Here is a 25,350-nt window from a genome sequence, read left to right on the forward strand (position 1 = left end):
TTCTTGAATTTCTCTGACAGTAATCTTTGGTTATTTTCATTTTTGTCGGTCACTGCATATTGTAAATGTGTAATTTAATTCTGTACATAATTTCGATTAATACTATTTTGAACGATTTTTACATTATTCAAATAATGCACCGTATTTAACCCAATATTGATCAATTAAATAAAAGCAATAAACTTATTAGGATGTAACAAAAATATAATAGTGTACATGAGAAGCAAAAAAAATAAAGATAATTTTCAAAAATTGATATAATATCCAAAGTATTACTTCGTTTCGTCTGATTACGTTTTAGACGAATAAATTCTAGCACAATCGAATATTACTAAAACTTGTCCTAACGCAATACATATCGGAATTCGGTAAACATTCTTAAATATCTGCTATTTTATCTTCAATGAACCAAATAATCGCACACAAATTGAGATAGAATATTTAGAAGTTAGAGAATCGTTAGAGAGAGAAGAGACGATTATAGATTTGCATTACAATACGTTATTTTATTTATTGATACATTTAGATAAATGACTTCTGCAAGATATTTCTTGCAGAAATTTTGTGAAATTGCTTCGCAAGATTCAGTTGAGTCATTTTCAAATATTGCACTTCTCTTCGAGATTTCCCGAATTGCCAATCGGGCAATTATTCAACAAGTGGTATCGAAGACATCCGAATTTAATACAGAAATTAGCTCTCAGTCACCAAATACTATGCTTATCGTTCTTGTCGAGTTCTGTTAACTGACTTGAGTCAATCGCTTTGCACCATAACTATACACATTATTACTTACATATAACTGAAGCAAAAATATAATTAACTGTTATCTTTATATGATGAGATTATGATGAGCACTTCAAACCTGTGATGGAAAAAATGAACGAGCTCTTTATTTATGCTTTTTTTTATTCATCAATATGTGTCAATAGACAACTTTTGTCATTAATTATACATTTTTTTAAAGCATTGGTAAGTTTAATATATAATATTCGTGTGAATTATTCACTTCCAGATGTGGCATTTCTTTTCGGGATTCATTGCACTGCCGACCGGGCAATTGTAAGCTTCAGCGAAATCTTGTGAATTTGAAACGCTTCCTATAATTCTCAACCGTCCGGGGCTATGTGGGTCACGCTTAGCTTTATTTATGGTACTATTCATTTTTGCAGCTTCGCAGCACAACTGCAAGCGTTACCGCAATTTCATATATTAACGCACATAATTATTCCTAAAATTTAATTATTACACCTTTGAATTTACCAATTGAATTCACGATACTTACATTAGCAAAGGATAAAAAGAAAAGTTGATCGTTAGTGAGATCCTCAAGACCAGGCAATACAGTGGCAAAACAGTCCGATTTCCCGCATTCTCTTTGTCTCCTTTGATACGCTTTAAACGCTGCCTCTAATCCCATTGTATCCGCGATATTCTCTCCAGCAGTCTGATTGCCATAGTTCTGCAATTGTTGACAATTTTGAATAAGTATGATCAAATATTTTTAAAACGCACGTCGAAAAAATAACCTTAGTGTAAATTAAACAGTAATTAAATGTAGAATAGATAACGCACCTCTATTGTGTAATTCGATGCTTTGTCAATGGAATAATTATTAAATTGCTCGACAAAACATTCTGCCCTCTTGCCATATGCTTCGGCCATTGCGGATAACCATTCCACGGCATTTCCGTTCTTATCATATAAGTGTCCTAAAAATTTAATATTAATTATTCCCTGCTTGTCTAGTCATACTTGTTAAATATTTTCAAAGAGCTTTTGAGATGGATTTTAGAATAAGCTGATAGATATCATTATATTATTGTACCAATAAAGTACTGTAATTTAATCAAGTAAACGATCTAATAGCAAATTTTACTTCACAACGTTACCACTGTCATCAAATCCGTGATTAACTTCGTGACCCATGATCATTCCAATAATACCATAATTAATAACTCTGGAATAAAGGGTAATTAAAAAAATTTTATTAAAAATATATAAAATTCTTAGAAATGATGTAAGCTTATTTGTACTTATCGTTATAGTCACGTTAATAATTTTAATTTTTCAAAATTGTTCACTTACTGTGGTCGACCATAAGCAAATAATGGGCTCTGGAAATCCGCTGCCGAGATAGCTATAATCGAAAAAGAGATTAATGTCAATAAACGTGAATATAGTTGTAAATTATATTATATATTTAATTCCACTAAAAAGAAATATTATGAACCTATGGAATTATCACCCGGGGAGAAATAAGCATTTACCGTTGTGGGGTTTATCATCATTCTGTAACACGGAATTTATTATATGAATTTGCTTTGCAAATTAAAGAATAAAGCTGTAATTACACTGGAACAAATACAAATGCGTTATCTTACATGTCATCAGCATCTTCGTCTTCTAACAATAATTCTCGAAGGCTTTTCCACTTGCTGTATCTATCATAACTGAGTATATTTTCGTAATACGATTTGCCGATAACGAGCTTTAACAGAACAGAATAATTAAGTAAGACAGTCACTATGTAGTGGTAATTAATACATTTTGAAAAACTTACTCCTTGAAAATATTGTTTAACCTTAGTGTTATTCTTAAACCAATCTGGATACCCGATAAATTTGTCTAGATTCACTAATTTTGCTAAAACAAAATCCTTAGTATCCTCATCCATCCAATTTGATTCTTTAATTTGATACTCGACTTCTTTTTGCATATCGTCCACCATGTCCGATGCCTGCAGTAGGAATAAATGATACGATTGAATAAAGATATGGTAGTCTATTTTCTATTGCTGAACTGGTTGCAATAGTTCAGAGTTTAACTTTTTTACTTCACATTGGAAGGAAAAAGATAAACTCTGAACTAGTACAGCCAGTTTAGCAATATAAAATAGATCCATAGTCAGAATATATATTGTTATAAACGTCAGATAAAATAAAACTTTCAATTATCAACACAAAGTATTTACGGTTTTCGTGATTTTATCTGAGAAATGGTTCCTGACATATTCGTACGCCAGAATGATTCTCATCTCGGCTACTTCGCGTGTGCATTTGCGCGATCTATGAAAACGATTTATGATTAAATTGATATCAGTATAATTTAGAACGAACTCAATTTTGATTCACGCGTTAAGATTATATTAAGAATAAATAATGTGACATAAAAATAGAAGGTACTAAAAACAAATTATATTTCTATATAGCGACTTAAAGAGCAAATGGTTACGCTGATAATCATGTAAGAAACAATTTCTAAAGATGTAAAAGCTTGTATCATACCTCAAGGAAATTCCGAGAACCTCTTTATCATCATTCTCCTCTTTTCCTTCCCATGCATAGTATAATTTTCTCATTTCACTTGTGGTAGTTTTTATTATTTTACTCAAGAAGTTCCAATGTATATAGTTCACTGAAACATATCTCGATTGAGCACGTCCATCGACGATATTTCCTTATTATCGCTGTATTTCTTTTAAAATTTACCGATCGTTCGACTTGATGTTTTATCCAGCAAAGCAACAAGATCCTTGAAGTAATTTTGTTGACTAATTCCTACAGTTAAATCATCACCTATTTGCACGTGGGCCTCATCAAATAATTCCCCAATTTTGTACACCCAGTTAATCTGTGTTGCGTTAATCAAGCTTAGTTATTCAGGGAGATATAATTTAACAGATTATATTTGTCAATTAAGGAACGCTACTTACTGCGCTGTTGGGAGTTTTAGGTTTCTTTTCATCATACCATTTCTGAAAATCATTGAGCGTCATACTCTCAACATCTCTGTATCTCATAACATCTGCTCCTGCAGTAATCTAAAATATATTATTATTCAGGCTATTATACACTCTTCTCTTTTCATTGCTTGCAAAGTAGATTGCACTTACCTCGACTAGTCTCACTTGAAATTCGATCATGTCCTGAATATCTTTATCCATATGTTCCTCTAAGACTTCTACGCCTCTTGTTTTAGCTATAGCGCGAGCTACTTTCGAGATGTAATTAGCGTATTTTTTCACATCGTTATCTTCGTCGATCATTTCTTTTGTGTTATCCTGCGGTGTTGTCGCCTTTAAAGTTTCTTTCGGTCTCTTTATACGTTCTTGCTTTACATGATTTTTTTCGGTCTTCCACACGCGTAATTTTTCGCGAATATTTGTTGGTATTGCCTGTCTTTTTATTCTTTCTTTTTTCGTCTTATGATTCTTGTTCTTCTTGGAGTGGGTATTACTCTTCATCTTTCTACTATGTCCCAATTTTTTGTTTTTTGCTAACTTGCCAGTTCTTTTTGTACTAACTTTTTTCTTCGCATTATCATCGTCATTCTGTTCGTTTGTATCGTTATCGTTATTTTCTTCGCCATTATTATCATTATCTTTATTGTCATCATTGTTATCACTTTCATCGTTATTATCATTATCATTTTCATCGTTTCTATTATTACCGCTTTTGTCATCGTTTTTTTCTTTGCTTCCAGGTTCTTGGCTATCTTTCTGTTCGCCGCTGGCGTCCTCGTCACTTTTGTCTTCTTCCTCTTCGCTGTCGGTTTCACTCCAAAGTCTATTTGAACCCGTAGGTAGATCCGGAATATCAATCTAGCAACAAGTACTTAAGTTAAAGAAAAATTGATAGTGAAAAATTAAGACGAATGTTTTGAATATAAATTTACGTCCACGTATTGATAATACTATGAGATACAAATGGTGTATATGTGTATAATAACATTATAGAGACGCCAATTGCATCGCAAACACGCTTTTGGATTCAGATTTGAGTAATGTTAATGCAGGCATAATGATAATCTTAACAAGAAGCTTATGTCGTGATAAGCTACATACATATACTACTTTCCGAGTCTCGTTCGAATCATAATCGATGTTCACTCTCACGTCGTGAAAAGCATTTCTTCCTGTCAAGCGCACATATTGATCATCCACTTTTTGCCAGCTGTACTCCTGCTCGTTCCATTCGTCCTGTTCCATTATCAATGGCCATCCGCCTATTCGCGATAAGGTAAAGACGAGCGGCTCGAGCCCATCCCACTCCATTGCATCTGGAAGCATTTCGTGAATCAGAAATCATATTGTAGAACGCGATTATGTATAATAGTAATAAATATTAGAATTTTCGTACAGCGTTTTAGTGATTCGAGAGCCATTCGCGCTTACCTGTATTCATACACACCGCATACCACTTCTTAGCGAGCTTTACCGCCAAAAGATCGCTTTTCTTGGGACCCTCGTCAAGAATTTCTACAAAATATTATTTAATTTTCATTTTTTTAATATCATTACACATAAGTTTGAAATAAAAGTTCAGGCTGATTTGGTGTTTACCTTTTATTTGCCTCTGGGCATTTATTTGCGCTCTTTTAAACATACTCCAGGATTCCAACCCATTTGGGATAGGATTATGTTCTGGCCATTTTCCACAAGCGTATTCATAGAAATCGTCGCACGGATCCGCAGATTTGTCCATGCTCTCCGATATTATCCGAGCTGGAAGAAGAGATAGAAACAAGGAAAAGACAATAAATAAATATTGATTTAAATTTTCAGATTAGGTGTTAATTAAAATACAGCTATATATCTATTGCCGTTTAATAAATACCAATTTTTTTGCACTCCTGAGATTGGCATACAGTCGGCTTGTCATCTTTCTTTTCTTTTTCCTTATTTTCTTCCTTATTTTCATCTGGTTCATTATTTACGCCAAATAACCAATCCAAACGTGAAGGATATCCCAGATTTTTCGATGGTGTGGCATTTTTTACTAGAAGCACGTCAATAAAGGCGCTGAAAAGTGCGATTCAAAATGAAATAAGTATAATGTATTATAGAAGTAACAAAGTATATGAAAATAATAAGCAAAAAATAAATATAATGTATAAAGAATAATTCTTAATTAATGTCAGTATTTGTCAGAAAGTAAATCTAAAATTCGAAACAGGAAAGAAATGTCATGTAAATATGAATCGTTTAGGCTTTACCTTTCCTGAGTTACAATCAATCAAGGCGAATTATTTTTTTTTTTAAGTTAGGGGTATCCGATTTGCTTATTATTAATACCGTATTAAAAAAGAAAAAGATTATTATAAGTTACTTACAGAAGGATGAACCATCTCATTGTCGCAAAACAGTCTGAGGCTGATATAAATTTTAGTTGTGTTATGTGGTAAATATATTCTTACGTTCTCTGTCGCTGCAATGTAAAATTATTTGTTGCACAGCATACTTTTATACATCCCTATATATTTGCAGGAAGTATCCTGCAACGCAATCATATCAAATTGATAGAGCCGAAGGCCGGAAAGGCAACTTTTGTCTTTCTGATTTATATTAATTAAGCGGTACTTGTGATAACCGATATCAATGCTGTATCTCAAACTCAAGTACATCAATTTTCACAATTTTCTCTTTTTTTCTCGCACAAGTTTTTATTAACTTGGAAAGTAATGCACGAATAATGGACAAATGTAGTAGATCTCCAAGAAGTGCCCTTTTTTCGAAAAATTGGAAATTATAAATAAAGAATAACCATAAATGTAAATAGCGATTGGGTTTAAATGCCAAATAAATGTTTAAAAGTTATTTGGACTAAGTTATTTTATTTATAGATATTGTAAACGATTTTACGTATTATATAAATGAACTTGTCACAAAGATGTTTTCTTTAATACGTTTTTCTAAAAAATATATTTATGACCTCGTCCAGTAACAATGTAGTTCCAGTGATTTATCATTTATCTATTAGAGATGAATTTAATTGGAAGCATAATTGTTATCGTGGTCAACGGAATTTTGTGTATCTATTTAATCAATGTAGTTACAACAAGGTTTCAGAACATCCGTCGTTTCATGATTATTGTATCACGTAATGCAATTTAAATAAATTGTAAAACTGTGAAGATAAGTTGTTTGCAGAATTGTGTGTTACCCATTATATGAATAAGATTATTATAATACTCTAAAATTTCTTTCATGTTTATTAATCACGCTTATAAAAGATGTGTCGCAAACATAACCGAGCAGAGGTTTGAATTTTTAGAAATATATAATATTAAAATACTTATTATTTTGTAAATACAAATCTCCACTTACATTTGCGAAAAACTCTTCTACGAATTTTCTTTAAAAAATTTAAGTTGGAAATAATAAATGATTGTAATAGTTTTACATTGTAAATGTATAATCTGATTTTAATTCCGCTTCATATTATTTCGGATAATTTTTATATTCCATTGATGCATTGTGCTTAATTAAATATTGACGAACTGAACGAAATAAAAATAAAATGAACTTGTTAGGGCAATAACCGAAATATAGTAATGTACGCGAAAAGCAGAAAGAGTAAAGTCAATTTATGAAAATCGATATGATATTCAAAATATAGAGAAAGTCCCCTAATATGAGATACCACATCTATTTTGCGTGATTGCCGGAAGTCTATGGGAATAATTGAGAAATGTCCGCAACGAGTGCACGCACGATCGAATAATGAATTCTCCACTAAATAGGTTTTACTCTAAGGGCAATAAGTTCACGATGGAACTAATAGATAGAACCTATTAGTTTAGCAGAAACCTCGCTATCGCATATTAAGAGCCTATCTCATAATAGGGGACTTTCCTCTATATTCTTTTTCTGATCACATTTTAAATAATTATATTTAGCATGCAATCAGATGTTATTAAAAACTTATCCTAATGCTATATATATATATATTTATCGGATTTCGCTTCGTATTCTTAATATCTGTTGTTAATTAATTTTTATCCTATAGTAGATCAATTAATCATACGTAGATTGAGTCGGGTACAATATTCAGAAGTTAGGAAATTGTCAAAAGAAATGTTTATATAGACATATGCGTTATATTTTATTCATCAATACATGATTAATTTCTGTGAGTACTTCTACGAAAGATTCTCTGCAAGATTCTTTTGAATCATTTCCAGATATTGCACTTCTTTTCGGGATTCATCGGACTGCCAACGGGGCAATTAAAAGTTGTAGCGAAGTCATCCGAATTTGATACGGAGCCTATAATTCTCAATCGCCCAACGCTATGTTCTGGATCTGCCTTGGCGAGAAGTATTAATAGACTTGGGTCGACGACCGCCTCGCACCATAACTGTAAACATTTTTATATTTATTAAAAAAATAAATTAATTAAACTGCAAAAATATTATTAATTATTATGTTCGTAATTTTGAATTATAATTTTCTTAATGCCTGAAACACTCACACTGGCAAAAGATAAAAAGAACAGTTGATTGTTGGTAAAATCTTCCATGCCCGGCAACGTGGCGTCCGGTGTATTGCTCTCCTTCTCCTTCCGTTCATAAACTTTAAATATCGTCTGTAATCCCATTGTGTCCGCGATGTTGTCGCCCGTCGTCGTCTTGCCATAATCCTGTAATTTCAGTCAGTAAAAAATGACCGATAAAACTTCAGTAAAATAAAAATAATTTGATAAGTGACCAATAAATGAACGACCAAATAAATCTTCAGTGAAATAAAGATAATTAAAATATACAGCGAGCAATATACCTTTATTTTTTTATTTGTATTTTTATCAATGGGATATTTATTAAACTGCTCCACGAAACAATCCTGCCTTTTGTTATAATACTCGCCGGCCATTGCTGATAACCATCCCAGGCGCTCACCGTTTTTATCGTACAAGTATCCTAAAAATTATTTCTCTATATTTTTCTTTTTGATCAAATATTCTCAAAGAGCGTCAAAGTTAAATAATAAATCATTTGTATTATCACAATAACTGTAAACATTATAGTATAACAAGTAAGCATATAGAGCTTAATAGCAGTGTTATTTTCTAACGTACCTTCATTATCGAATCCGTGATTAACCTCGTGAGCTATGACGAATCCAATCATACCAAAATTAACGGATCTATAGAAAAATAGTTATTAGAAAAAATTCTATTAAGATTTATTTTTTGACATTAACATGAGATTTAATATATAAAATAATAATAACTTTAATTAATACATATTTTACTATACGTCGAGTTTTAATCAGAATCATTAATTTACCGTGGTCGATCGTAAGAGAACCATGGGCTCTGTAAATCCGCTGCCATGACAACTGTTGAAAACATTAGTTTTTAGGTAAATAATTACAGTAATAAAATTAAATTTTAAGTATGTTATTTCACTAAACAAGAAAATATATTACGTACACATGGCATTCCTCAAGGGTATGTAAAAGGCATTCACTTCAACCGGATTTAACACTTGTCTGTAATTTCATTAAATTCAGTTCTCTGTTAAATTAGTAAAGTGTGTCATATGTATAAAGATTATTTAACTCGTTAAATATATTAAATAATAAATTGCTATCTCACTCTTCTTCGATTTCGTTAATATTTTTCGATAACTTCCGTAGACTCTTCCATTTGTCGAATTTGTTGTAACGAAGAGTATTTTCATAATGTGACGAGCCGATAATGAGCTTAATGGAATAATTTTACATAAGGCGGTTGTCATGTAATAGCAGTTAATATTAAATATTACAATTTTTGAAAACTCACTCCTTCGTAATACTCTTGAATAACCGTGGTATTTTTGTACCATTTTGGATATCCAATAAATTTTTTCAAATTCTTTACTTTTGCTAAAGCAAAATCCTTAGCTTTGTCATCCATCCAATCTGATTCTTTAATCAGGTATTCGACTTCCTTTTGTACATCGTTGAGTAAATTTGATGTCTATAATATAGAAGTGAATAATCGACTTGGGCAAATTTATCAGCACAGAGACAAGATTGTGGGTAAAAGACAAATAAAATGTAACTTACTGTTTCGATGAGATCATCGGAGAAATATTTTCTTACAAATTCGTACGCTAGAATTTCTTTTATCTCTGCTGATTCCATGCAAGTAGACATTCTATCGCTGCATTTTAATATAATTGAATCAGATTTTACATTAGTAATACTTTAGCAATAAATAATAAATTATAATATATAGGAAAATTATTTATTTAAAAATATATCAAACCTCGGCTTTGTGTCCTTCGCAGCTGTCTCCCAGAAATCGTACAACGCTCTCATTTCACTCGTGGTAGTCTTTATTATTCTGCTTATGAAATTCCAGTGTATATAATTCACTGAAACGTATTTCTTATGAGCGCGTGTGTACCAATGACTATTACGTTTTGTATTATTATCATTCCATTTTTGAAACTTACCGATTGTCCGACTCGACGTTTCATCCAGCAAGGAGACAAGGTTTGCAATGTAACTTGGCTGAATAATGTCTAGATTTAAATTGTCATCCACGGACTCGTTTGCCTCATCAAACAACGCCTTTATTTTCTTTACCCAGTCAATCTACATCCGGAAAAATTTTTTATATATAATTATACATGAAATATGTGTAATATATAAAATATGTATTTTCTTTCTTTTGTATAATTTCTGTTTTATATGTATAAGAAAAATAATTAGAAAAACTTTTGCATTATTTTTTTACAAAAAGTAAAATTGTGATTAGATTATACAAAATATTCTATATATAATTATATTGTATAATCATATTTTATATACGATTATTATATTTATATATAATTATGTACGGGCAATTTTTCTCATTTTCTCAAATTGAAATATACTTTTTTGTAAAAAAAAAATACAAAAGTTATTTGTTTAAGTATTTTTAAATTCTTCTTCTTATATTATTTTTCTTGTATAGGTATACGGACAGAGAGGTTGTATAAGAGAAAGAAAACATATTTGGACATATTTTATTGTATTTATGTAATTATAAAAATTTTTTTCATGAACAGTATCATTTTTCATTGCATTAATCATATTTATCCAACCACAAAAATCGCAAGAATAATGTATTATAAAAATCGAACTAAATTAATCGTTTGAAAAAAATTACTTACCCTGCTGTTAGCTGTTTTAGGGTTCTTTTCGTTATACCATTGTTGAAAACCTCCAAGTGTAACTTCCATGTTGACGGGATTGAATAACGACTCCAACGTATCCTCTGGAGAAATCTGGAACGTTAATTATTCAGATCGTTAAAAGTCTCTCTTTGCTCGGTTCTTATGTTTCGCAAAGTGAAGCAATAGCACGATCTTCACCTGGATCAGTTTCAATTGGAACTCGATCATATCTTTAATATCTTCATTGAGACGTTCTTCTGAAATTTTAGTACCTTCCTCTTTGGCTATAACACGAGCCACTTTCGAAATGTAATTCGCGTACTGTTGTAACAATTCTATTTCATTCTCATTATCTTCATTCGTTTCTTCTGTGTTAACTTGCGGTATCGCCGTTGTGTATACCGTTTCCCCATTGTCCAAAATTTTCTTCGTCTTTTTTCTATGTACTTTTTTTACGTGGTTTCTTTTACCTTTTCGTGCATGTATCGTCTCGCGACGACTAAAACGCTGCGCGCGTTTATCGTCAACTTCTGTTATCGTCCCTCTTCTTATTCTCTGTCTTTTCGTCTTACTGTCATGCTTCTTAATGATTTCAGTGCCGCTCTTTCTAACATGTATTTTTTTATTTTTCCCATGACCGATCTTGTTGGTGATTTTTTTCTTGCCTATTTCCTTCTTAACATCTTCATTCTCGTTTATATCATCATCGTTATCGTCGTCGTCGTCGTCGTCGTCGTCGTCGTCGTCGTTATCGTCATCGCAATCGCCACTGCCATCATTATCGTCATTGTTATCATCACCATCGTTTTCACTATCGTCAATAATGACGATTACAAAATCATCGTCATTATTATCAACGAATTTAGAATGATCTTCGTTTTCGCTTCCAGGCTGCTCTTTGCTTTGCTCTTCCTCGTCACTGGGGTCCTCGTCACTTCTGCTGTCTCCTGTTTCTTCTGCTTCAATGGCAAGTTTTATCACAGCTCGCAATTGGTCTGAACCCGGTGGTAAATGTGGCAGGTCAATCTAGATATATAGATTTAAAGAAAAAGAATCGAATGACTGATAGAAAATCGATGCAAATGTTTTATACTTAAATTATTTTAACATACATTGACTAACGGTAAAGAATACAACTAGAAAAATATGTATACGATATATGTACGTACACGAACAAAATTATAGAAATTGCATCTGCCATGGATGTACTTCTTTTTCAAACCAAAAAGAGCGTGAAATTAATTCAGACGTAATAAGTCTAATTGTATTCTTTGTAACAAATCTAATTAGCTGACTGAATGTATCACAATAAGTACCTCTACTACATTTGTATCATTTATTTGTACGCGCACGTCGTAAAAGGCATTTCTTCCTAATAAACGCATATATCGATTGTCCACTTTTTGCCAGCTATACTCCTGCTCGTTCCATTTATTCGGCTCCATTATCATCGGCCAGCCACCTAAACGCGATAGGGTAGAAACCAGCGGGTCGATTCCTTGCTTTTCCATCGCGTCTGTAAGCATTGGCGAATAATTACGTTGTAGAATGCGACATAAAATGTGCACATTTTTTTATTTTATATTTTAATTAGTACAGATGCACTCACCTGTATCAATGCAAGCCTTGAACCACTTTTTCGCAAGCTTCACCGTTTTGAGTTCGTTCTCCGTAGGTTCGGCCGTTACAATCTCTGCGAAGAACTTAATAATGTTAAGATGTGCTAAGCAAATCTCGAATTTTGAATTTTACAGATAGCAACGTGTAGATGAGCTGATCACCTTTTACTTCTTCATTAGTCTTGTCAATAAGCATCGTGGACATACTCCATTCGTAATGTCCTTTTGGAATGGGATTCTGCTCCGGCCACTTTCCGCACGCGTACTCGTAAAAGTCGTCACATGGATCTGCGGATCTATTCATGGCTCCTAATAGCGTATCAGCTAAGAAATGTTAAAAAGACGAATGATAACGATTGACGATTTGAATTTTTAGAGCAGTCGAGTCTACACTAAGAAAAAAATGTTCTGGATTTTAGTAAATATTAGTTTGCATACAACTGTGACTCCATTTACTAAAATAAAGAAAATTTTCCTTTTTATTAGTATATGTGTATTCACTGAGAAAAAATATACTAATAAAAAGGAAAATTTTCTTTATTTTAATAAATGGAGTTACAGTTGTATGCAAACTAATATTTACTAAAATCCAGAACATTTTTTTCTCAGTGTAGTTGTTTAATAAAATGCAAATACCCATTTTCTTGCATTCTTCGGATTCGCATACAGTTCGCTTTTCTTCCTCATTATCACTTAATTTACTTGAGCTGAACAACCATTCCAAATGCGAAGGATATCCATGAACTTTTGACAGCGTTACGTTTCTTATTAGAAACGTGCCGATAAAGGCGCTTCAAAGATGAAAAAATATACCGATTAGTATTAATATATGTATATTGTATATAATAATTATTACATATGTAATATATAATAATTGTAATATATATGCAATATATTACAATTATTGCAATATATGCAATATTACAATTAATAGAGGAAAGTGCCCTATTATGAGATAGGATCCTAATATGAGATGGCGGGGTTTTTTCATGGTGGGATCAACAGATAGGGCCTATATAGGGCCTTTTAGCTTAACATATCTCATATTAGGATCCTGTCTCATAATAGGGCACTTTCCTCTATATATTATTATATTTTAAATTACGCCTTAAAATATTTCTGTTTATGCGCATGATTACTGTGTATAACATTCTGGATTCACCCTCTAAAGAATCATCAAGAGACATAAGAATATAAATATACATAAATGTATTGTAATTATTTCTCAATTATATTCAATTTCGAACTGCATTATTAAACGTGTACGTTGATTTTGCTTTTCTGGCCAAGATAATTGGGTAAGAGAATAGACGAAGATGGAAGTGTCTTTCGATATCCAAAAAGAGAGGGGCGAATTTACAAGCAGGAATATCTTAAAGCGCTGCAGTTCAAATTATTAATTAACTTAAAGTTATTAAAGTAAGAATATAGTTATAACTCCTAATGGCAATAGTAATTAATATCCAGCGTAATAACAGCGTGCTTACAAAGAGATTATATAATTATACAAATTATATAATTATAACTAATGTGATTGTAATTAATATCTTAGGTAATATTATGCTTAAAAGCGATTGTTACTTAAGTTACGTACAGAAGAATGAGTCGCCTCATGTCAGAAATAATTTGTCGGCCGATATAAATTTCAATGATGTCGTACAGTAAATGTTTCGCGACGTTCTCTGTTACAATGTGAAATTATTTGTCGGCGGCTTACTCTTTTATATGTTACTATTTGAGCGGAAAGACTCTAGAATGCAAATATATGAAATTGATAAGCCGAAGGCCGGAGATACATTTTTCTCGTCCTGTTGATTTAAATAATTTATGCGATAGCTCGCACACACATCACGCTCTCTTTCTTTGGAAGAGATTATTAGTTAGAAATTATTTTTTGCGTATTTCTTCTTTCAAACTTTAATTTATATTAGAAAATACTGCTTAACGATTTCTATTTCAAATTTTTAAGTATATGCCGGAGAAATACTTTTCAAAATGTATAAATGATAACTAATAAAAGCAACAGTGAAACGAGATATCAGAATCAAATAAGGTCGCTTATTGATAAATTATCCTACGCGTTGTTGAACGAGCGGACTTCCAACAAGGACATGTGATTGTTGCTTATTGCTACATTCCAGAGAAAAAATTTTTTATATATAATTATATATAAAATATAAAAAAAAAATTCAGTCTTAGTCTATGTATATTTTCTTTCTCATGTATAATCTCTGTTCGTATATAAGAAAAATAATAAAGAAGGGGAAAATAATAAAAAAATTACGTTTGCATTTTTTTTTACAAAAATTCAAATTACGATTAGATTATACAATATTCTATATACAATACATAACTATATTGTATATACAATTATTACATTTATATGTATATGATTATGGGCAATTTTTCTCATTTCCTCAAATTTTACCATTTTGTAAAAAAAATAATGCAAAAATTATCCTTTTAATTATTTTTTAAGTTTCCTTCTTATTTGTCTAACATATGTAAACACATATCATACAAGAAAAAGAAAATATTATGTATATGGACATATTTTATATATAATTATATATAAAAAATTCTTTTTCGGGTTATTATTTGATTCTCTATCCCACGTATATTGAGTGAATTTTACAACAAAGATATGTATGTTTCCGAATTTCCTGAAGAAGAATATATAATTCAAATAATCCTATGTTACATTAACAAATTATGTTAAATAATAATAGGAGAGACCGGAGCTAGAAGTGACGGCTAGACACGTGTAAGTTGTCACAAAGTTTATATCTCACTTAATAGATTGAGTGGAATATTCTTCTTTATAGTGTAGGTTGTTCCTGTCATGTTAGTCGGATGTACGAAATAGCTTGTTTCAAAAACATCGCATGTGATATTTACGAGCACCTTTTAAAAATTGGAGGTCGTGAGTAAATTTTTCTTGCCTCTATTTTTATTGTTTCGTTGGTTTTTGGAATTACTAGTCGTAATTTCTTTTTGGTCATAAGAAATATTATAGTTTTAGATGATTTTTCCTGTATTTAGTTAACTGTCATTGCAACATAGTTTATAAATATAATCTTCTTTGTTCAAAATGACCGTTCAGGGTAAGTTGTCTCAAATGAGATGGGATTCAAAGTTTATGAGAATTATTATTTTTTCATTTACATTAAGTTTATGAGAATTATATTACAAAGTTTATGAAAATTATTAATTTTTTGTTTAATTCATGCTGCAATATATTATTAAGTTAAATTTACCAAAAGCAGGTACTAACTTTAATAAAATATTAAAACCCGAACTGTTTGTCGTATGTTTCCTCTATATGAAAGATACATGACAATCAATCCAGAGTCATGTGATAACCAACCCTGGGTATGGGGTAAGTTGTCACATTTGCGCGGAAATAACTTTTTTGTGTATAAATATATACAAGTCTAATATTTTTTTTCTTACACCTAAAGAAAGTAGCTACATTATAAAGTAGTATACGATATTATAAAATATTGTTAACATTTTTTTGAAAATCAGTATTTGAAAAGTGTGACAACTAGCCCCGGTCTCCCCTATCGTAAACATAACCGAGCAAAGGTTCAAATTTTTAGAAATATATATCGAAATACTCATTATTTTGTAAATACAAATCTCCATTTACATTTGCAAAAAACTCTCTTCTATGAATTTTCTTTAAAAAATTCATGTTAGAAATAATAAACGATCGTATATAATAGTTTCACATTGTAAATGTATAATCTTATTCTAATTCCGCTTCATATTATTTCGGATAATTTTTATATTCCATTGATACATTGTGCTTAATTAAATATTGACGAACTGAACAAAATAGAAATGATAAACTTGTTAGGATGATAAGCGATATATAATAATGTACGCGGAAAGCAGAAAAAGTAAAGTTAATTTACGAAAATCGATATAATATTCAAAATATAAATCCTTTTTTACCACATATTTTAGACAATTAAATTTAATACAATTAGATGTTATTAAAAACTTATCCTAATGCTATTTATAATTATCGGATTTTGCTTTGTATTCTGAATATCCACTGTTAACTAATTTTTATCCTATGGTAGGATCGAATAATCACACATGGTTGAGTTGGGTACAATATTCAGAAGTTAGAGAATTGTCGAGAGAAATGTTTATAGACATGCGTTATATTTTATTTATCAATACATGAATAATTTCTGTGAGTAAGTACTTCTATGAAAGATTCTTTGCAAGATTTTTTTGGATTATTTCCAGATATTGCACTTCTTTTCGGGATTCATCGGACTGCCAACGGGGCAATTGAAAGTTTTAGCGAAGTCATCTGAATTTGATACGGAGCCTATAATTCTCAGTCGCGCAACGCTATGCTCATCCGTCATGGCGTTCATTATAGCCGTTAATTCACTTGGGTCGACGACCGCTTCGCACCATAACTGTAAACATTTTTATTTATTAAAAAATAAATTAATTAAAGCGCAAAAATATCATTAATCATTATGTTCATAATCTTGAATTATAGTTCCCTTAATGCCTGTAACACTCACACTGGCAAAAGATAAAAAGAGCAGTTGATCGTTGGTAAAATTTTCCATGCCCGGCAACGTGGCGTCCGGTGTTTTGCTCTCTTCCTCCTTGCGTTTATAAGCTTTAAATATCGCCTGTAATCCCATAGTGTCCGCGATGTTGTCACTCGTCGTCTGCTTGCCATAATCCTGTAATTTCAGTCAGTAAAAAATGACCAATAAAATTTCAGTAAAATAAAAGTGATTTGATCAGTGATCAATAAATGAACGACCAAGTAAATCTTCAGCGAAATAAAAATAATTAAAATATACAGCGAGCAATATACCTTTATTTTTGTATTTGTATTTTTACCAATGGGATATTTATTAAACTGCTCCACGAAACAATCCTGCCTTTTGTTATAATACTCGCCGGCCATTGCTGATAACCATCCCAGGCGCTCACCGTTTTTATCGTACAAGTGTCCTAAAAATTATTTCTCTATATTTTTCTTTTTTATCAAATATTCTCAAAGAGCATCAAAGTTAAATAATAAATCATTATATTATCACAATAACTGTAGCTACATTATAGTATAGCAAGTAAGCATAGAGCTTAATTCTAGTGCTATTTCCTAACGTACCTTCATTATCGAATCCGTGATTAACCTCGTGAGCTAGTATGAATCCAATAATACCAAAATTAACGAATCTATAGAAAAATAGTTATTAGAAAAAATTCTATTAAGATTTATTTTTTGTCATTAACATGAGATTTAATATAAAATAATACATTTAATTAGTAGGTTAGGTTACATATTTTACTATACGTCGAGTTTTAATCAAAATCATTAATTTACCGTGGTCGATCGTAAGAGAACCATGGGGTCTGAAAATCCGCTGCCGTGACAACTGTTGAAAACATTAGTTTTTAGGTAAATAATTACAGTAATGAAATTAATTTTTAAGTATGTTATTTCACTAAACAAGAAAACATATTACGCACACATGGCATTCCAGAAGGACGCGTAAAAGGCATTCACTTCAACCGGATTTAACACTTGTCTGTAATTTTATTAAATTCAGTTCTCTGTTAAATTAGTAAAGTGTGTCATATGTATAAAGATTATTTAACTCGTTAAATATATTAAATAATAAATTGCTATCTCACTCTTCTTCGACTTCGTTAATATTTTTCGATAACTTCCGTAGACTCTTCCATTTGTCGAATTTGTTGTATCGAAGAGTATTTTCATAATGTGACGAGCCGATAATAAGCTTTAATGGAATAATTTTACATAAGGCGGTCGTCATGTAATAGCAGTTAATATTAAATATCATAATTTTTTAAAACTCACTCCTTCGTAATACTCTTGAATAACCGTGGTATTTTTGTACCATTTCGGATATCCGATAAATTTTTTCAAATTCTTTACTTTTGCTAAAGCAAAATTCTTAGCTTTGTCATCCATCCAATCTGATTCTTTAATCAGGTATTCGACTGCCTTTTGTATATCGCTGAGTAAATTCGATGCCTATGATATAGAAGTGAATAATCGACTTGGGCAAATTTATCAGCACAGAGACAAGATTGTGGGGAAAAGACAAATAAAATGAAACTTACTGTTTCGAGGAGATCATCGGAGATATATTTTCTTACAAATTCGTACGCTAGAATTTCTTTTATCTCTGCTGATTCCATGCAAGTAGACATTCTATCGCTGCATTTTAATATAATTGAATCAGATTTTAAATTAGTAATACTTTAGCAATAAATAATAAATTATAAAGGAGAATTATTTGTTTAAAAATATATCAAACCTCGGCCTTGTGCCCTTCGCAGCTGACTCCCAGAAATCGTACAACCCTCTCATTTCACTCGTGGTAGTCTTTATTATTCTGCTTATGAAATTCCAGTGTATATAATTCACTGAAATATATTTCTTATGAGCGCGTGTGTACCAATGACTATTACGTTTTGTATTATTATTATTCCATTTTTGAAACTTACCGATTGTTCGACTCGACGTTTCATCCAGCAAGGAGACAAGATTTGTAATGTAACTTGGCTTAATAATGTCTAGATTTAAATTGTCATCCACGGACTCGTTCGCCTCATCAAACAACGCCTTTATTTTTTTCACCCAGTCAATCTAGATCCGGGAAAAATTTTTTATATATAATTATACATGAAATATGTGTAATATATAAAATATGTGTTTTCTTTCTTTTGTATAATTTCTGTTTTATATGTATAAGAAAAATAATTAGAAAAATTTTTATAATTTTTTTACAAAAAGTAAAATTGTGATCAGATTAGGGGAGACCGGGGCTATCTGTCTACGGGGGCTATGTGTCCACAGTACTGCTATCTCAAGTTTTAAGAGACAGATGTCTTTACCATTGTAACAAGTAGTCGAAAAATGCCCTACGTAAGATATTTAAATGTTGTTTGTTTTCTTGCGATGCCTCTCGCAGACGCTATATACGTTAAAAGAAAAGCGAAAACAATTATTCACATTTTTTGACGGTTGAAAAATTTGCTGTGCGACAGTAGTTTAACTCAAATTAAAGTAAGTAATTCATAATATTATCAATTAATATATAGTTATCAGGTGTGAGAAGCGTCAAATCTTAATTCCGAATTATCTAAAATGGCAACATGTTAAAAACTGAAAAACGTGGTCGGGACTATCTGTCCTATTTTTGATGGGGCAATGTGTCCACACTTCAATGATGAATTGTTCTTTTATAAATAGATAATGGTGCGTAACTACAAAAGAAAGACTTTCCTTAAGACGGATAAGACATATCCAATAAAATTATATTTAGAGCGATTAAAAGGATAAAAATTGAGCGAGAATCTTTTCGTAAAAACAGCGTTAGACTTTGGAATAAATGAATAAATGTTCGGGCTCTCACTCGCTACTGTAAAAAAGTGACCTACGAGCAACTACTTGATTCTGCGATTCAAGAATCATCACCAAATTTTTATTTTAAAAATACACGTCAAGTTAAATATATGAGTTTGTCTTAAATTATTGAATATTTTCTGTTTCAAACGTTGTCGAGGATAAAGTAAAGGCCCCAAATAAAAAAAAGATTAAAGAATTGAGGGGACAAAAGAAACTCATCACATTGATTTTGCAACGGACTCAAAATCAGTTTGATGCCACCGTATATAAAGAAAAGTTAGCTCTACGCAGGAAACTTGTCAAAAAATCTACACAAAGTGCCTACTACTTCTCTGACTCCAACAACTAGGCAGTTTTTTCAATATTATATATTAATAATAAATAATCTATATATATAAGTATAGAAATTAATATAAATAATGTGTTTTTTATTATGTGGACAGATAGCCCCGCATATGGGGTTATCTGTCTACGCTTGACTTGTCCACTTAAAAAAATCGCCTCTTTAAAATGTTAAAAGATCAACGATTCTAATTATGTTTTTTTTTAATAGTAAGGATGAAAGGTTATACGATTAAAATTTTAGCCAAATATCTTTATTAGTTTTTTAGTAAACTTGAAAAAAGCGTAAAGTGTGGACACATAGCTCCGGTCTCCCCTATACATAATATTCTATATATAATCATATTGTATAATCATATTTTATATACGATTATTATATTTATATATAATTATATACGGGCAATTTTTCTCATTTTCTTAAACTATTTACTATTTTTCTTGTATATACGAACAGAGAGGTTGTATAAGAGAAAGAAAACATATTTGGACATATTTTATTGTATTTATGTAATTATAAAAAATTTTTTCATGAATAGTATCATTTTTCATTGCATTAATCATATTTATCCAACCACAAAAATTGCAAGAATAATGTATTATAAAAATTGAACTAAATTAATCGTTTGAAAAAAATTACTTACCCTGCTGTTAGCTGTTTTAGGGTTCTTTTCGTTATACCATTGTTGAAAACCTCCAAGTGTAACTTGCATGTTGACGGGATTGGATAACGACTCCAACGTAACCTCTGGAGAAATCTGGAACGTTAATTATTCAGATCGTTAAAAATCTCTCTTTGCTCGGTTCTTAGTAAACGGTTCTTATGTTTCGCAAAGTGAAGCAATAGCACGATCTTCACCTGGATCAGTTTCAATTGGAACTCGATCATATCTTTAATATCTTCATTGAGACGTTCTTCTGAAATTTTAGTACCTTCCTCTTTGGCTATAACACGAGCGACTTTCGAAATGTAATTCGCGTACTGTTGTAACAATTCTATTTCATTCTCATTATCTTCATTCGTTTCTTCTGTGTTAACTTGCGGTATCGCCGTTGTGTATAATACCGTTTCCCCATTGTCCAAAATTTTCTTCGTCTTTTTTCTATGTATTTTTTTTACGTGGTTTCTTTTACCTTTTCGTGCGTGTACCTTCTCGCGACGACTAAAACGCTGCGCGCGTTTATCGTCAACTTCTGTTATCGTCCCTCTTCTTATTCTCTGTCTTTTCGTCTTACTGTCATGCTTCTTAATGATTTCAGTGCCGCTCTTTCTAACATGTATTTTTTTATTTTTCCCATGACCGATCTTGTTGGTGATTTTTTTCTTGCCTATTTCCTTCTTAACATCTTCATTCTCGTTTATATCATTATCGTCATCGTCATCGTCATCGTCGTCGTCGTCGTCGTCGTCGTTATCGTCATCGCAATCGCCACTGCCATCATTATCGTCATTGTTATCATCACCATCGTTTTCACTATCGTCAATAATGACGATTACAAAATCATCGTCATCATTATCAACAAATTTAGAATGATCTTCGTTTTCGCTTCCAGGCTGCTCTTTGCTTTGCTCTTCCTCGTCACTGGGGTCCTCGTCACTTCTGCTGTCTCCTGTTTCTTCTGCTTCAATGGCAAGTTTTATCACAGCTCGCAATTGGTCTGAACCCGGTGGTAAATGTGGCAGGTCAATCTAGATATATAGATTTAAAGAAAAAGAATCGAATGACTGATAGAAAATCGATGCAAATGTTTTATACTTAAATTATTTTAACATACAACGAATAACGGTAAAGAATACGACTGGAAAAATATGTACACGATATATGTACGTACACGAACAAAATTATAGAAATTGCATCTACCATGGATGTACTTCTTTTTCAAACCAAAAAGAGTGTGAAATTAATTTGGACGTAATAAGTCTAATTGTATTCTTTGTAACAAATCTAATTAGCTGACTGAATGTATCACAATAAATACCTCTACTATATTTGTATCATTTATTTGTACGCGCACGTCGTAAAAGGCATTTCTTCCTAATAAACGCATATATCGATCGTCCACTTTTTGCCAGCTGTATTCCTGCTCGTTCCATTTATCCGGCTCCATTATCATCGGCCAGCCACCTAAACGCGATAGGGTAGAAACCAGCGGGTCGATTCCTTGCTTTTCCATCGCGTCTGTAAGCATTGGCGAATAATTACGTTGTAGAATGCGACATAAAATGTGCACATTTTTTTATTTTATATTTTAATTAGTACAGATGCACTCACCTGTATCCATACAAGCCTTGAACCACTTTTTCGCAAGCTTCACCGTTTTGAGTTCGTTCTCCGTAGGTTCGGCCGTTACAATCTCTGCGAAGAACTTAATAATGTTAAGATAATAATGTTAAGATATGCTAAGCAAATCTCGAATTTTGAACTTTACAGATAGCAGCGTGTAGATGAGCCGATCACCTTTTATTTCTTCATTAGTCTTGTCGAAAAGCATCATGCTCATACTCCATTTGGGATACCCTTCTGGAATGGGATTCTGCTCCGGCCACTTTCCGCACGCGTACTCGTAAAAGTCGTCACATGGATCTGTGGATCTATTCATGGCTCCTAATAGCGTATCAGCTAAGGAATGTGATAAAGACGAATGATAACGATTGACGATTTGAATTTTTAGAGCAGTCGAGCCTAGTTGTTTAATGAAATGCAAATACCCATTTTCTTGCATTCTTCGGATTCGCATACAGTTCGCTTTTCTTCCTCATTATCACTTAATTTACTTGAGCTGAACAACCATTCCAAATGCGAAGGATATCCATGAACTTTTGACAGCGTTACGTTTCTTATTAGAAACGTGCCGATAAAGGCGCTTCAAAGATGAAAAAATATATCGATTAGTATATTAATATGTATATTGTATATAATAATTATTATATATGTAATATATTACAATTATTGCAATATATGAAATATACAATTAATATATATTATTATATTTTAAATTACGTCTTAAAATATTCCTATTTATGCGCATAAGAAGGGATTATTATGTATAAGATTCTGGATTTACCCTCTAAAGAATCATCAAGAGACATAAGAATATAAATATACATAAATGTGTTGTAATTATTTCTCAATTATATTCAATTTCGAACTGCATTATTAAACGTGTACGTGATTTTGCCTTTCTGTCCAAGATAATTGGATAAGAGATTAGACGAAGCTGGAAGTGTCTTTCGATATCCGAAAAAAGAGGGGCGAATTTACAAGCAGGAATATTTTAAAGCGCAGCAGTTTAAATTAATAATTAACTTAAAGTTATTAAAGTAAGAATATAGTTATAACTCCTAATAGAAATAGTAATTAATATCCAGCGTAATAACAGCGTGCTTACAAAGAGATTATATAATTATACAAATTATATAATTATAACTAATGTGATTGTAATTAATATCTTAGGTAATATCATGCTTAAAAGCGATTGTTACTTAAGTTACGTACAGAAGAATGAGTCGCCTCATGTCAGAAATTATTTGTCGGCCGATATAAATTTCAATGATGTCGTATAGTAAATGTTTCGCGACGTTCTCTGTTACAATGTGAAATTATTTGTCGGCGGCTTACTCTTTTATATGTTACTATTTGAGCGGAAAGACTCTAGAATGCAAATATATCAAATTGATAAGCCGAAGGCCGGAGATACATTTTTCTCGTCCTGTTGATTTAAATAATTTATGCGATACCTCGCACACACATCACCCTCTCTTTCTTCGGAAGAGATTATTAGTTAGAAATTATTTTTTGAGTATTTCTTCTTTCAAACATTAATTTATATTAGAAAATACTGCTTAACGATTTCTATTTCAAATTTTTAAGTATATGCCGGAGAAATACTTTTCAAAATGTATAAATGATAACTAATAAAAGCAACAGTGAAACGAGAAATCAGAATCAAATAAGGTCGCTTATTGATAAATTATCCTACGCGTTGTTGAACGAGCGGACTTCCAACAAGGACATGTGATTGTTGCTTATTGCTACATTCCAGAGAAAAATTTTTTTATATATAATTATATATAAAATATAAAAAAAAAATTCTGTCTTAGTCTATGTATATTTTCTTTCTCATGTATAATCTCTGTTCGTATATAAGAAAAATAATAAAGAAGGGGAAAATAATAAAAAAATTACGTTTGCATTTTTTTTACAAAAATTCAAATTACGATTAGATTATACAATATTCTATATACAATACATAACTATATTGTATATACAATTATTACATTTATATATGATTATGGGCAATTTTTCTCATTTCCTCAAATTTTACCATTTTGTAAAAAAAATAATGCAAAAATTATCCTTTTAATTATTTTTTAAGTTTCCTTCTTATTTGTCTAACATATGTAAACACATATCATACAAGAAAAAGAAAATATTATGTATATGGACATATTTTATATATAATTATATATATATAAGAAATTTTTTTTCGGGTTATTATTTGATTCTCTATCCCACGCATATGTATGTTTCCGCATTTCCTGAAGAAGATATTTTATATCACCATCCAGTAATCATACCATGTATAACATGTCTCAGATAATGTTAACTGAGAGCGCCAAACGTATCGAGACTAACAGTATCTCTTCGGTGCACGTGTGAGATATGCAATGAGTAAATGAATTATCTTCCTCGAGATCGTCTCTGTCATCCCAGTAATTGTCACGCTCTTTCACGTAACGCAATTTGAGGAAGCGTAAAAAAAAGATAATTTATGTAGATTGTTGTAAAATGTAGTTGCGTTCTGCACCGATAACGCTCTTTCTTTTCCGTTATGTTTTTCTTTCAAAATCAATTATTCAATTCAATTGAATGGCGCTACAGCCCAAGTCGGGCCCTGATTTCCTGCAGCTTCCATGCGCCTTCCACCTCCGACCGTTCTGAGGCTTTCGCTGAGGTTCCGTCACAATAAAGAATCAATTATATCATGTGTCAATCCCGCATTCTGGTCAATTATAACTTTATTTGCAAAAAGTTG

The 25,350-nt window shown here is 31.5% G+C and overlaps 3 protein-coding genes across 3 annotated transcripts; all 3 read right to left on the bottom strand.

The window, feature by feature from the left end:
• Nucleotides 1-891: 891 nt before the first annotated feature.
• On the bottom strand, nt 892-6,266 carry LOC139771111 (membrane metallo-endopeptidase-like 1). Its single transcript, XM_071703664.1, has 18 exons — nt 6,115-6,266; nt 5,619-5,803; nt 5,345-5,506; nt 5,177-5,260; nt 4,847-5,061; nt 3,896-4,603; nt 3,716-3,823; nt 3,492-3,633; nt 3,288-3,417; nt 2,975-3,068; nt 2,564-2,740; nt 2,385-2,491; nt 2,234-2,292; nt 2,089-2,140; nt 1,893-1,960; nt 1,576-1,712; nt 1,286-1,462; nt 892-1,185 (listed from the first exon to the last, which is right to left on the bottom strand). The coding sequence occupies exons 1-18, from the start codon at nt 6,132-6,134 to the stop codon at nt 1,006-1,008; spliced, it is 2,805 nt and encodes a 934-aa protein (XP_071559765.1). The 5' UTR covers nt 6,135-6,266; the 3' UTR covers nt 892-1,005.
• Nucleotides 6,267-7,861: 1,595 nt separating this feature from the next.
• Nucleotides 7,862-14,290, bottom strand: LOC139771313 (neprilysin-1-like). Its single transcript, XM_071704042.1, has 18 exons — nt 14,143-14,290; nt 13,185-13,339; nt 12,711-12,872; nt 12,539-12,622; nt 12,246-12,445; nt 11,128-11,955; nt 10,927-11,040; nt 10,225-10,366; nt 10,035-10,143; nt 9,833-9,929; nt 9,567-9,743; nt 9,381-9,487; nt 9,216-9,274; nt 9,070-9,121; nt 8,859-8,926; nt 8,561-8,700; nt 8,256-8,423; nt 7,862-8,141 (listed from the first exon to the last, which is right to left on the bottom strand). The coding sequence occupies exons 1-18, from the start codon at nt 14,160-14,162 to the stop codon at nt 7,956-7,958; spliced, it is 2,868 nt and encodes a 955-aa protein (XP_071560143.1). The 5' UTR covers nt 14,163-14,290; the 3' UTR covers nt 7,862-7,955.
• Nucleotides 14,291-16,705: 2,415 nt separating this feature from the next.
• LOC139771244 (neprilysin-1-like) lies at nt 16,706-23,970 on the bottom strand. The gene is made up of 18 exons (XM_071703918.1): nt 23,811-23,970; nt 23,024-23,178; nt 22,773-22,934; nt 22,587-22,670; nt 22,294-22,493; nt 21,173-22,003; nt 20,958-21,071; nt 19,071-19,212; nt 18,881-18,989; nt 18,684-18,780; nt 18,418-18,594; nt 18,231-18,337; nt 18,066-18,124; nt 17,920-17,971; nt 17,704-17,771; nt 17,407-17,546; nt 17,102-17,269; nt 16,706-16,990 (listed from the first exon to the last, which is right to left on the bottom strand). The coding sequence occupies exons 1-18, from the start codon at nt 23,828-23,830 to the stop codon at nt 16,802-16,804; spliced, it is 2,874 nt and encodes a 957-aa protein (XP_071560019.1). The 5' UTR covers nt 23,831-23,970; the 3' UTR covers nt 16,706-16,801.
• Nucleotides 23,971-25,350: the final 1,380 nt, after the last annotated feature.

The sequence above is a fragment of the Temnothorax nylanderi genome, unplaced genomic scaffold, assembly GCF_030848795.1.
Source record: "Temnothorax nylanderi isolate EJ_2023f unplaced genomic scaffold, tnyl_v1.0 TNYL_tig0001_pilon, whole genome shotgun sequence".
Taxonomy (NCBI): domain Eukaryota; kingdom Metazoa; phylum Arthropoda; class Insecta; order Hymenoptera; family Formicidae; genus Temnothorax; species Temnothorax nylanderi.